This window comes from Egretta garzetta, unplaced genomic scaffold, assembly GCF_000687185.1.
Source record: "Egretta garzetta isolate BGI_Z169 unplaced genomic scaffold, ASM68718v1 scaffold190, whole genome shotgun sequence".
NCBI lineage: Eukaryota > Metazoa > Chordata > Aves > Pelecaniformes > Ardeidae > Egretta > Egretta garzetta.
In genome coordinates this window covers 1,284,638-1,299,022 of record NW_009258272.1, presented here as the reverse complement: position 1 = coordinate 1,299,022, position 14,385 = coordinate 1,284,638, and the positions used below count along the sequence as shown (strand labels likewise).

General features: G+C 38.5%; 1 protein-coding gene across 10 annotated transcripts in view; it reads right to left on the bottom strand.

Moving 5' to 3' along the window:
- CDK5RAP2 (CDK5 regulatory subunit associated protein 2) overlaps positions 1-14,385 on the bottom strand; it is an 82,943-nt gene that overhangs the window by 21,538 nt on the left and 47,020 nt on the right. For all 10 annotated transcript variants that reach the window (XM_035890029.1, XM_035890033.1, XM_035890079.1 and 7 more), the window contains 6 exons: positions 13,808-14,273; positions 10,238-10,505; positions 8,299-8,415; positions 5,519-6,119; positions 3,305-3,537; positions 550-598 (listed from right to left, as the gene is read on the bottom strand). In XM_035890029.1, coding sequence (XP_035745922.1) covers positions 550-598; positions 3,305-3,537; positions 5,519-6,119; positions 8,299-8,415; positions 10,238-10,505; positions 13,808-14,273 — 1,734 coding nt within the window. The remainder of the gene's footprint in view (positions 1-549; positions 599-3,304; positions 3,538-5,518; positions 6,120-8,298; positions 8,416-10,237; positions 10,506-13,807; positions 14,274-14,385) is intronic.

Here is a 14,385-nt window from a genome sequence, read left to right as displayed (position 1 = left end):
AGCCCTACCTTCGCCTGGAGGGGACCTCAGGCTGCCTTGAGCAGGCAGCTGAGGATTTCTGTAGCACAGAAGCATCCCAGGCTGGCATAAAACCAACATACGCAGCGTAACACCACCTGCGCTCTTCCCCTTCAGCAGAAGGGGGTTTTGAGAATGAAGTTCAGCAGCACAGCACTTCAGTGACACTGGGCCAGCCCCCAAGGTCACAGAAATGGAAAATTAGCCGACTATCCCGCCTCACACCTGCAATCAGGGTAATATCTGAACACGCTCAACAGCATTTATGGCACATGTTTTTGTTTGTTCATGAAAGGAACAATCCTGGTAGCATTGATGCTTCTTCTCAGTATCTCAGCTGCTTGCTGAGAAGTGGGGAAAAAATCCTTACTTTGTTTTCTATGGATATTTTATTAACAAAATGCATATTAAGGAAATAGGCAACGTAAGCAAAGCCCTCCCCAAAAGCAAAACACTGGAAGTTGTGCTACAAAACACTTATCAACTTACCAAACAACACTATGTTTGATAAACATTCAGTTGCACTCTTACCTTTGAGCTAATTCATAAAGTATCGTAACTTCTGTACCTATTGATTCCCCTGAAAAGCAGAAAAATCTGATTAAAAACAGATATGGAGCATTTTCCTTGTTTTCCCCTCCATCTTAAACTATTTAAATATAGAATGGCCAATTAATGAGAACTTAGAGAAGTCAACAGATACTCACCACACTGTGTATTAATGTCAAAAGCTGTGCACGAGCAAAACTATTTATAGCCCAGCAACAAAGCAATAGCTTTCTCTGGAGTTCAAAAAAAAAAATTACTAGGTACCACAGGTGCCAGATTTTACAGCCTCAGTGCTTTAGTTAGCATACAGATGTAAAATACTGTGCTATATGGCAAAAGGATTAGGGGTACATGCCACTACTACTTCTTCAATAAAAATTATATAGAAACAATTCTGTCTCTCTTGGATTTTGTCCACCCAGAGTCAGGCTAACCAGTTATCCTCAATAAAGGGGCATGGAGAGGATTTTGCCTGCAATATTCTGAGTGGTATAGTGTGTGAGCACAAGCACAGTTCAGTGCAAGAGGCCTGCACTCAGACACTAATTTGAATAAGGAAATAAGAGTTTCATGGTGTCACCTTGGCTCCCCATATTTTAAAATTTTTGTGCAACTAAGCAAAAGTGACAGGCAAGAGTTGCACAGCTGAAATTTCAGGGGAATGAACTGAAGGTCAGGATGGAAATGCAGAGACAGACGGTTGTTTATGCTTTTTCTTTACAGTCAATTCTTAGTACGCTGGATGTTCTTTATAACCCTACAAACATCATTTTATTTTAATGTGCGATTCAATGCAACGCCATTGTGTTAGATATATTGAATTGTCTCAGTTGTCAGTGACTTTTCATAGTATATAGGATACCATCTGTTGGTTTGGGGATTTTTTTAAAGGCATTTAATGTTTATTCACTACACAGTCTTCTCATTTGTAATGCAAGGAATCTCTGTAGCCACTGAAATCATTGAATACACTCAATCTTTTATTACACTGCGATGACACATGAGCTGTAATACCTTTTTCTCATATACCACTCCTTTATATGAGCAATCGAAACTGCAACATGCTGCCACTATCTTTAATGAAAGGCAGGATACAGATCATTGTATGGCTGGGCCCTGAATGTTTCTGAACAAAGTGATCTTCTAGAGCCAATTTCAGGAAGACGTAGGGGTCAGGGTCCCTATTTCAGGCCACCTCAACTGTCTCGCTGAAAATGACAGTTTTGCAGCTGACATCTCTGGAAGTACTGCTAGTTGTTTGGGTCAGAAAGAGCAACACTTGTGAGGATAGGAAAAGGTCTTTCTTGCTGAATTTCACTCATGCTAGCATCCTTTTTCCACCACTTTGCCGCTAACTTTCTTCAAACGATGGGCTGAAGGCAATATGCATGCTATACTCTTCCTTCAGGTGACAAATGTCAATTTTGATGCTCATTTTACAAAACAGGGTTGCATTTTAACTCTCAGTTATGAAAGATGGCATGCTTTTCTTGACCAGCAAGATGCAGGTCTCTTAGGAAAGTAATTAGAAATGTCAGGAATAATACATCTCCTAATATGGTCCAACTCCTTAGGTGTTTAAGGCTTTGCCTTTTGAACTTTCCCATTTTTCAGACAATATGCCAGTCCTCACTGGTCCTTAAAAGGGCTTTGCTTACTGGTGCACATTGCAATGTCCTTTCCTGGGTATACACTCCATTCAGCACTCGGCTTTCTCTAACACCAGGACAACAGTTCTCTGGCTGACTTCTCCTAAAACCCCTGCGCTGGAGGCTCTTGTTCTACAGAAACCCTCAAATAGACACTGATTTGCAATACCACAGTCTCTTACATTCATGAGCTACTCAAAATTCTGAAAGGGATTATTCTCCTCTGCCTTCTAACCAAATAGATTTTCCCTTTCTCACCCCCAATTTTAGTTTTCTATGTGCAGCATTTGGGTGGGTTTCTCCTCAAAGCCTATGGCTCTTTTTCTTGGTGCATCCAGTGACAGATGATTTTACACCTGCATACAATTTAACTTGTGTTATTTCTACAGGAATATCAATAATGTGCAAATCAGCATGGTATTATCTTCCAACTGCCTAACGCAGGATTCCTTGCAGTTTCTTTAAAGGCACTGGCCCTAGATGGACTACTGTATGGTAATTTCTTCTTTCGCTCGAAAAGCACAGCCCAGATCTCTGCACTGCATTTACCCTTCTTGCAAGTGACTGCACTTTAAGGGAAAAACTTCAGGAACCTGGTATTTTATTTTATTTTATTTTTTTAGTTAATCATAGATTGTGTTAAAAACCAACTGTGACCCATGCCCATAAAAACCCTGCAACGGAGATACCAGGTGCTTAGGCTCAACAAAGTCAGCTGAGCTGTTTCCTGAAACAGAAAATCCTGAAGGCTACTTGTAACTAAACTTTACTAAACTATAACCGCTATATTTTGAACAGTTAAAACATGCATGTGCTAAGATAAACAACTCAAAATGGAAGCTGCCAATACAGAGGACAACTACAAAAGTAAAATCCACTCTTGTTGGAACACTAAAATTTTATCTTCCAAGACAGTCCTTCCTATAAATCATTTAAAAGCAACCAAGAGGAAGTGAGGCTTCCTTTTCACTAAAAAGGAAAAAACCCCAAACCAAATCACACACACACACACACACACACACACCCCCCTTCAAATTTCAATAATGTTAATATATCTCAGACAACAAGCACAAAATACTGCTACTTACCATACAGGAATTTCCTTTCTAGCTTCTCAAACAATAGCACACTTTGATTCAGTTGTTCACAGAAGCCTTCAGCAACACAATAATCTACATCACTGGCTTGAAGCAGTTCCTCAAAAGCTTTAATAAGGCTCGTCAGATGTTGATGGTAAGCGACACAAGCACTGCGGATCTCCTTAATTTGTTGGCATTGAAAGGAGAGTTCTCGAGCTTGTGAATGAACTAATGAATCATATCTGAGAAAATGAAATTATCTTTAATTTTCTGACCATAAATAGCATTTAAATATAAATAAAAAGTAAATTAATCTTATATTTCAAAGCTATAATTTTATGTGACTCAATTTTCTTTTAAAATGCTTTTACATCCCCAATGAGAAATGTACTGTCTCTAACTGTTGAGGTTTGTATTTTGGGGCTTAACTTGTGCATTATTATCCTTCAATTAACTGCTTCATTTATAAGATGGGCAGAAACTAAACTGATGGCTTGTTTGCCTGCCTGGCAATAACCCAGATGGCATGCAAAGGTGTCAAAGTAAGTAAGAGTGAATACATGAAAAGAATTTTTAAGAATACACATATTTTTCCTGACTGGTTGGTTTTTTGTCGGGTTTCGTTTTCATTCACTAAGGAAGAACAGATGGAGCTGTCCCTCCTTCCGAAACTTTCCTGCCAGGAGCACAATGTTGGACTTTCTCAGCTGATGGTTTCACCCAGTCTGAAAATTCTGCACATCTCTGTATGTTTATTACCAGAGACATGAGCATGACAACCACTGTGGTGTCCAAACACTAGTACTCCACAAGCCAGGATATAAATTTCAACTCGGATCAAATGAATTTGCTCTGCACTTGCAAATCCAGACGTCCCCTTTTTACTGCCACTGTCTGTATCACAGGCAGACTTTCTACAGAATCGTGCATTAGTGGAGAGAAAAAGGGAGTGGATCTGAAAAGATGCAGGGAATCAAACATAATATGGGGCATAAACAAAATCTATGACTGTGTGGGTTGTTATAGAATTGTTGTTGTCATTTGTATAGGAAGAGGTGCGTAACTCATGTTCGGGTCTGTCACTTGTGACTCATGTAGTTGTCCTAGACGGTGGCCATAAAAACTTTACAGCGATCCATACTGCCTCATTCCTTAATTTACACAGTTAGATCTTCCTTTGTAAAATGGATGAGGCATATTTTCAAGGTATGTAAATTTATATGTACAATGTAACCCAATTGTATTTTATGAGAGTAATACTAAGAGATATACAATAGTCCACGTTGGTAGTTGCTCAGCGTCTCCAAGTATTTCTACTCAAGCATTCTGAAGAAATTCAACAGGCAGAATACCTTTCTCTGTTATACTTCCTGCCATTCTACAGGCCCTCAGGACAATAAAGGTATTAGAGGGGGGGAAAAAAAAGAGGAGGGGGAGTTAAAAAAGGTTTGGTCTTACGGGACCCCATTTTATGTCTGTGATTTGTATATATGCTAGCCAAAATGCTGCCCCCAGTCTTATATTACAAAAAACAAGACTTTTAATCTCCAATCCCCCATAAATGATTTTCCAGCTTATGAGCTTATGCTGTAAAATTTCATTCATTAATTTCTATATATATATCTACTTTCACATTCTTCAAAGGAAGGCATTACGGCACTCAACTGCAAAATAAATTATAACTAGAGCATAAACTTCTTATTTTATACATAAAGTTTGCTCACACAAACAGAAGGGCTAGCATGAATCTGTCAGCCAATTGCCCACGGAAACGTTTCTATCTTAAATGGGATGTTCCATTTCTTACGCTTGGCACCTGAAAAAATCCCGAGTGATGCCAAACTGTAATACTCTGATTACAGAGGTCCGTGCCTCACAGGGCAACCTGAGGAGCTCCAACTTTGCTCAGGAGAGGATGTCTTGCAGCAAAGAGAGCTGTGGACCTGAGGTGTGGGGAGAGACACAGGTGTCTGGCATAGAACTGTTACAGAGGATGCTATGAGCTTATCAGGAGCAGTTCTGTTGAAAGAGAAATACTGTTTTCTCCTTCAAGGCGCCTTTTAACTAAACGTTTCAGTTGCTTTATGTTAATGTTAGTGAAATTTAGCCTTTACTATAACAATATGCTCCTATGTGAATAAAATTCTCTTCGTATTACCTTCCTGTGTTATTTGGTATTGCTGTTTACAAAAAGGAACCTGAACCAGTAATAGCTTTACTCACTTGGATGGTGATGTTTCTCTCAGTTTGTTCTGAAGACTACACACTTCATCAAGACGCACATTTGCAATTTGCTCTTTTTCAAGTTCTGCCTCATTTGCTGATAGCAGTTCCTTAAGGTTTTGTGCTGTCCATGTATCAGGTGCTTTTGAAGACTCTGAATTCCTGTTTTCGGAGTGGATCTCGTGATCCATCAGCTGAGGCAAACTAGAAAATGTTTTGATTTCTTGCATAGCTGTGTCTTGCACTTGTGTAACACATCCTTCCACAGGCAAGGCTGTGTCGCTCAAAACTATATTGGAGATACCACTCGATAGAAGCTGGTCAGAGGTGTATAAATGAAGCACGAACATTTTGTACTTTTCAAGCTCAGACTTCATATTCTTAATTCTTTGTTTCAATTCTTCTATATCATCTATGACTTCACAGTCATCGAGTGCATCTGTACTTGTTACACTCAATTTGAGAGAACGCAGGCGCTTGGAACCTGAATATGCGGTGGCTGAGTCAGTGTCCTCATGTTCCATGGAATAAAACTCTTCATTTATCTCTTTTAATGAAGGCTGGATATTCATGTTGCTAATGTTACGATGATTTTGCATTTCTGAAAAACAGGAGGCTTGTGTGTGAATATTAATATTTCTTTATCTGACATTTTGTTCTTAACAGCACTAGAATGAATTAATTTACTTTGATAATAACAGAATAAAAATGCAGAATAATTACAAACGACACAATATTAGTTTTGGATCTTTCTTTCTTTCTACGATTTGCCCATTAATTCAACTTGCACATCAAATATTTCAAACCCCTTATCACCTTTCAAATAAACAATACTCAAAACACACCTGCTTTCTTTTCCCAAGTGATTGAACGTTACTTTTGCTATACGCAATCCTGAATCAGACATCAATGAAGCCCAGTCCTTTCCAGCCACAAAGATAACCTTAAACTTAAGGCACCGAGATTGAAACGTAGACTCTATGACTTTAAAAGGTTCTTTCTAAAACTTCTGATTAAATATTCTTTTCCTTCTCACTTCAAAAATCTGTACAAACCCAATTGGAGCATAAAGTCAGTGGAATTTAAAAAATATTATTAACAAAATAGTAAAATTTGAAAAAGGGGCTTTAATAACTACTTTTTAAAATGCGTTCTAAACAAAATCCATAAAAATGTTTGGTGTTAAAGGTTTTACTGGCACTCATCTGGCATGCACAGCACATCCCTTAGTTGACTTTGCCATTCATAAGTAAAGCAATCACCCCAGATTCAGACCAATAAAAGCTATATATTGCTACACATATTCTATGTTTATAGTTCTGTGTATGTTGAGGGCTGTATGTGTAAGCATCTAAGAAAATGGTTATTTTCTGGTTACCAGTAAATTAAATTTTCCCCTTCTATTAGTTCTGCAAATATCACTACGAATTAGAACCTCCCTTTTGGGAGTCACTCATTGATCGTGTGGAGGTCTTAATACTTCCAGATTGGTTTCCATGGAGAATTTGAATGCCCAGGTTCAAGCTCTAAATCAGTACAAAATCTTGGGGAGGGGAGGGAGGGCAGCTGTATATGAAGGCCCAAGTCAAGCCCAAACACAGGAGAATAAAAACAGACATAACCTAAAAGCCGGAAAACATTGCAGCTGCAGTACTGGGATATCAATGTATTTGAAATTAAGGCTAGACGATGCTCTCTGCAGTGTACAGATTGCTGCACACCATTATGTATGTCATTCCAAAGGTGACAGAATCACGGGACAGAAATGCTTCCAAGAAAATGCCCGTGCATGAATTTAAGAAGACACATTGAATAAGGGAATGCAACACTTAAGTTCATTAGTTTCTCCTCCTTCTCTACCAGTCAGTTGCTGCAGTAACACAGATGTCAAAGAAGGTTGCGCACTGAGATGGAAAAAAAACAGATACTAGATGAACTCTTAAACTCTGCAATCCTGATTTCCTGCAAACGTTCCAGATAACAAAAACAGGAAATAAAAACAGGTATTAGGGAAGAAATATTTCTGATTAGAATACTGGTTATAGTTTTTAATGAAACACTGCCCTTTAATTAAAGGAGAGCTAATAAGCTCGCTGTGCATGTACCTGTCCGCACACACAAAGGGCACACGTAGAGCACGATCCTGCAAACCAACTGACCGGCTTCAGTGAAACTACTTATACAAATGTAATTAATGACGTGACAAAGGATTACAAAATCAGCCATATCCTCTGTACTCTACACACAATGTGTTAACCAGGTTATTCAAGCCCTCCTGAAAAAGACTAATGGATGATGCAGGAACACGTAATACATAGTATTAAGCCTATTTACATTTTCATTAAATGATTCCATTAGGTTTCAACCTAGTTGAATGCCTTCAAATAATTCAGATAAGCAAAATTCTATCATTCATTTGCTTCATTCCAATAGTTCATAACTAGATGCAGAAGCAATAAGTAACAAACATTTAATTCAGAGAAGGGTTCAGAAGTGAGGACATTAGCAATAGAGATCAGAGTTAGGCATACAACTCATTATTTTTACTGGAAACCAGACTCATAAATCCCTGTGGCCCTTCTGGAAGCATAACCCTTAAAAGACCAGCTTGGATTCTTAAAGCAATTGATCCATACTAGCTAAGAAAACAAGATTTAAAACCCACAAATAATGGCAAGGGAGACAATTGCCTGCAGTAATTTACAATTCTGTGCAATTCAGAAAAAAATAGATTTTTAAAATTTCTTTTTTTTTTATACTATACCATATAAATGCTTTACCTTGATAGTTTTGCTGGTTTTTGTCCATCACATATTCATTCTTGCCCCCTGCACCCAGATAAACACCTTGCAACTCCACCTGGACCTCACTATCATCCAGTTTGAGCAATGAGTCAACTGGAGATTAGTGGGGGAAGGTAAAACAGAAGTCAGTGAGTGATTGAAAAACACATTACATGGGGATAGTTTAAAAAAAAAAAAAAAAAACAAACAGAAAACAAAAAACCCATCCACAAATCCAAACCTGGTTCTCTGACAATTTGGAACAGAAACATCATCTATGGAAGAAAAACTACTGAAAATGTAATACAAACATTACTGGTCACATGAAACAGTGTTTGCACATCTTTTTAAAATACTTGAACTAATTATAAGGATAACTACCAAGAATGTGAATTTCCAAGGCTTCCTACCAACAAATGAAGATAAACATTTGCAAGTCCCCTTTGTAATGTAACCGTTAATCAATTTTAGTGCATTTTAAAATGTTTTATGTTAAGCTTAGAGAAAAGGCTAAAAAGTTTCTCTAATATAAGCATTGATCATAAACTAATTTTCTGCAATCTCCCATTGCATCAAGTCTCAAAATTGCTACGTGTGCAGTACAACTGTTACCCAAGGTAAAGAAATCAGCGTGGAAAGGAAACCACAGGATAGCAGTCCTAGCAGGTTCCGATTCATTTCAGGATCCAATTCAAAAGTACTTCCCTTCTCAGAATTCCCCATGGATTTTGCACCCACCAAAACTAATTGCTATAGTCCTATCAACCTGAGTATTTACAATAAAGTTGTGCCATATCTGTCCCTTACCACAATAACATTATGATTAACAACAAAACCTCAGCAACCTCTCTGCGTTTGACAGTGGCTCACTTGTTACTTGATTGAATCTTATTTCTTATATTTACACCTCCTCTCTCCCCAACTTGTCCTTTACATCTCCACTCAGTTTTTAATCTGCTAAATATATTTTTATTTTTATTTTTTTTACCACTCTAGATCTTTATATGATACCCATTGTTCTTCACCTTACAATTTCATAGAATCATAGAATGTTTAGGGTTGGAAGGGACCCCTAGAGGTCATCTAGTTCAACCCCCCTGCAGAGAGCAGGGACACTGCTAACTAGATCAGGTTGCTCAGAGCCCCATCCAACCTGGCCTTGAATGTTTCCAGGGATGGGGCCTCCACTACCTCTCTAGGCAACCTGTTCCAGTGTTTTACCACCCTCATTGGAAAGAATTTCTTCCTTATATCCAGTCTAAACCTAGCCTGTTTTAGTTTAAAACCATTACCCCTTGACCTGTCACAGCTGGCCCTACTAAAAATATTTTCCTCACCTTTCCTATGGGCCCCCTTTAGGTACTGAAAGGCCGTAATCAGGTCTCCCCACAGCCTTCTTTTCTCCAGGCTGAACTTGTCATACTTTGTCGATCCAGATACTTTGTAAACAACTAAGTTTAAATTAACCTAGCCACACTGGAAACAGACACGGGTGACTCGACTGATCCATGGAATATTGGAAAAACTTATTTATGCAGCATAAACAAATACAGTATTTTTATACTCTCCTGTCTCCATTGCAGACAGTTTTCACTAGACTTGGCATCATATAAGGGAAATTTTTCATATGCCTAAACGTTGACATATACGTGTGCATGTGTGGGCACCCTCTGAAACTGTCATTTATTATATACCTTACGCCATGTATACAAAGCACTTTCTATTCCACACAAAGCTGTTTTACATTCTAGCAGCAGAGATAAAAGAAAAAAAGAGGTGTTTTTCAAGATCTCTGTATATTTGCCGACCCAAGAAAATCATCAGATTAAGCAGCATTGTACATATGTAAAAATGATCTGGTTTTACTTTCTACTCCAAGAAAAGGAGCCACTGTTGCAAGCAGCATTACAAGTCATTATGGCTGTTCTTTATTTACCTCTCACTGATGTGCTCTCCTGTGCAGGCTCTTCTTGGGGGTTTTCACTTACAGACTCATTCAGTAATAACTCTCCATTTGTTTGGGGCTGAAATGGTTTGTTTCGTACTTCACATGCTTTCAGACCTTCATAAGGTATCCTGGTATGATGCTGTAGTTTTGAATGCGACTTCTGCCTACAGGAGTTCAAAGGCACATTTCCTAATGGCCTGGATGATTTTAAGAGAACGGGCAGACGGGACTTCTTGGGCAGATGAGCAGAATCAGTCTGAAAAAGGCACGGAATAAAATGGGGAGTTGGTAGGTCGCATGTAACAGTCAAGTAAAGGAATTATAAACAAATATTCCAGGAAAAATAAAAATTTTACAGTAAGATCAGTAAGCTGTCATACTAAATAGTTTTGAAAATAAGATTGCAATACCCTTGCACTGTGGAAAACAAACATTCAGAAAGACAAAAAAAAAATCTATCCCACTGGCTCACAGAATCATAGAATCATTTAGGTTGGAAAAGCCCTTTAAGATCACCAAGCCCAACCGTTACCCTAACCCTGCCATCCCACCACTAAGCCCTGTCCCTAAGCAATTTTCTGTAAGTGCTGCTTATGCATCCACAGCCACACACGGAACGGCTTCCAGTTCATGAAGCAAGACAGCAAATTCACCATTGACTAGCAAAGGCTTTTAATCAGTAGGCATATTAGTTAACCCTGAATTTGGGTGTGCCCTAGGAAAATAGTTTCTCACCCAAACTGACCTCTCTAACTGCTACTTCCCAGTCTCCTGATTTAGATCATAAATGTCTGACAGGCCAGCAACTGTTTCCCTTAATTTTTTTTTTAATTGAGGATCCTCCCAATTTTTCATAAATTCCTGAACGTATTTTCCTTTCTTCCTTTTGCCTCCGCCCTATTTGGTACCAGCCTCCCTTCACACCTTTGAGCAAATCAGCATAGCTTTGCATCAGCCACAAAGGAAATTTATTCTGCCATGGAGCAATTCTTTATGAACAATAACAGCTTCTTCACCTACACACTCCACAGATTGCTTCGGCAGGGTTCACGTTTCCTCCTGTAACAGACAGGCTGTCACTGGAGTTGGGGGGAGAAGTGAAATTTTTAAGTCGCTGCATTTTAGCCTCTTGCCTTTTGAAGACCGCATAGAATGTGTCTTTGTTTAAACCACAGGGCATAAAATAGCGCTAGCTCCAAAAAGATAAAAACATGCTATATGTTGATGAGAGTTACGGAATTGTGTGTAATAATAATAAAAATCAATAATGGCATGTTCAGATAGATCGAGTTAATTTTTTTGCTGTTCATTTGCTCCACCAGTGTCATAAGTTCCATAATTTCTTTCACCACCCAATGTATTCTGAAATACCTTTCCACATGCATTTCTCAGCAATTATAGTCCTTACACAATTTAAAATAATAAAAAGCAAGTTCCATTTTCCTAATGACATACTCAATTCCTTTTGTACATACATGAATACAATATCATTTGGAGGCTGAAAAATAAATCCAGGCGGGATGAAGTTCCTGCTAGTTTTACTAAACTGCGCTAATAACATCGAACAATTTCCAGCTGTCTCAGGGCTGTTGTACAGACATATACGTCACCCAGATTACCCAAAGTCCAGTTCAGCTGGCTACATGAAATTATTTATAAAAGCCATTCAGAAGCAAACGATACACCACATTAGTCCAAATGAGAAAGCTTTTCAAGCAACTGACTCAGGCACTGCATTGCGGTTGCAACTGATGAAACTAGAGAGGAATCTGGAAAATGATGAATCAAAACAGTATACTGAAACTCAGTGAAAACAGGAACTTGAGTAACAGGGAATCGCAGAAAGAACTCTAGGTATTCCCTGTGGAGGGCAGACAGGCCTTCACTTGCCTTCAGAGAGATTGTCCTTCATTCCTGAGAAGTAAGGCCAGCAACTCAAAGACATAATTAGTGTTCGTAAGCAAGCCATCGCAAGCACATCTTCATTAATAGGCCAACTGGGTCCTCAAACCCCTTCCCTCACTACTACCCATCTTTACTTTGCCCACATCTTTGCTTTCACCACATCTTTACTCTGCCCTCATCTCTTCATGCGTTTCTCAAGTCAGCTGCCCTGGATAGTGCCAGCACAGACGAGGAAGCACGTCCTCTCCTTTCTGTCTCAGACCAGCCAAGGTCCCCAAAGATAAGGGACCAGCTATCGCAGCAGCCGACCTGCCAAACATGACTGACCAAATGCCAAACACACTACGACCATGAGCAATAGCCCAAGAACATTTCCATTACTATCCTCTTTCCTCCCCAAACATAACTTTTTTTTTAAAGGCAGAAAATTTACTGCCAATAAGGAAATCTTAAAAGACTAAGAATGTACCTGAAGACACACTGATAGATTTTGATTACGTGTAAATTGTTTGGTGAACCAAGACATAGTTTTTGTGAGTTACTTAGGTTTTGATTTTTCAGGGGTATCATAACCTATTGCTAAGACTGGCATGAATTTTCTAGGATGTTTGCCAGGGACCAACCGTGCATGGCAAAATCTTTTCTTTAAAATCCCAAACTATACTGAAATGTTTATGTCTGTACAGAACAAAGTCTTATCACCATCTCTTGGTTTATAAGCCCCTTCCTTCAGTGAAATGAATCCAACAAGAACAAGCCAGAATAAAAATGAGTTGCTCCCAACTGCAAGCTTACAGAAATCTCTTGATCACTAAAGTCACGGAAACCATTCTTCGCAGAAGGTGCCACAACATTCTCTATTAGCAGTGCACAAAATCAAAAGCAATACTCTCCCTTGTCTGCTCTGCAAGAGCCAAGATCTTCAAAGAGTCTTCAACTTTGCTTCTGTAACTGCACTGAAACAGTAGACATGAACCCTTTAGGAGACACTGGTTTCCCACCTCTTTGTTTGGGATCACAGGCTGCCTGCATACAAAAGACTTAAACTCACCTGGCACAAGCACATTAGGTCTGTACTCACAAAACACACTGTATGCACTTAGGTTCCAAACAAACATGAAGAACCGTCCCACAGAGTACTACTGGTCACACTTAGCATCGCGTCTTGCTTTTAGAGAAGTTGTTAATAAAAACCCAAAATTAAGACTTGAGATTCTTGCAGTCTACCAGCATGCTCTCAGACATTGTGCAAGCCTTCAGTTTTGTAGAACGCATTTGCCATTTAGACTTAACAAGCTATCAGTTCAAAATGCTTTGGTTCTGCATGTTATGAACATCTATGCAGAGATATAAGGTACTACAGAATAAGGCTATTATGCTATGAATCTCTTTTTCCAAAAGCTGTAATATTTACTAGTGAGGTCCCCGGTGAGGATTGAAATTCAATTAATTAATGTTCCAAAGCACACTGAAGTATGCGATGAAAAGCTCTGAACATTAAGAACAATTATCTAAAACGTATTTCGCTTACATCTCTTTTTCTAATTTTAAAAATTACACAAAAGCAAGATTTAATATTAGAAATGAAACATATTTTTCTCCTTTATACATCTATTCCCTAAGTAGCAAAAAGAGAATCTTAAATAAACTTACTTCATTTGTTCTCCTTGTAAAAAAAAGTCTTTCATGCTGTTCACCCTTCTTACACACATTTTCTTGCTGATGTTCTCTTTCGGCATTTAATCTTGAATATTTTGGGTTTTCTTCTGAGGCTCTTTTTTTGCCTTCATGTTTGAATCTCATGACATTATTCTCTAAAGTCATTGTTTGTGTAGCTGCATCTTTCAATTCCACTTTCAACAACTCAATATCCTTATTAATCTGTGGCATTGCATCTGGGTAAAGCTTCTCTTTCCCATCAAAAGTTGATTTCAATTCTGCTTGCTGCTTTAAGAATTTATTGACCTGCTTGAAATGTTTGAGTTCCGCTCTTAGTTGAATAATCATTTGCCTAAGATCTTTTTCATCCTTTTTCTCTATATCTTCACTTGAACATTCTTCCTCAGTTGTGTTCAGATGATCTAACAGTTCATTTACAGTTTTCATTTGTTCTTCTCTGCTATACTCAGGAAAGAGGAAAGAGAAGGCACAAATTTTGATTTTTATTTAAGCAAACAAGAACACCTTCTAAGAAACTCTTTTGCAGCATCTTGACGTACTTGAAATTGCCA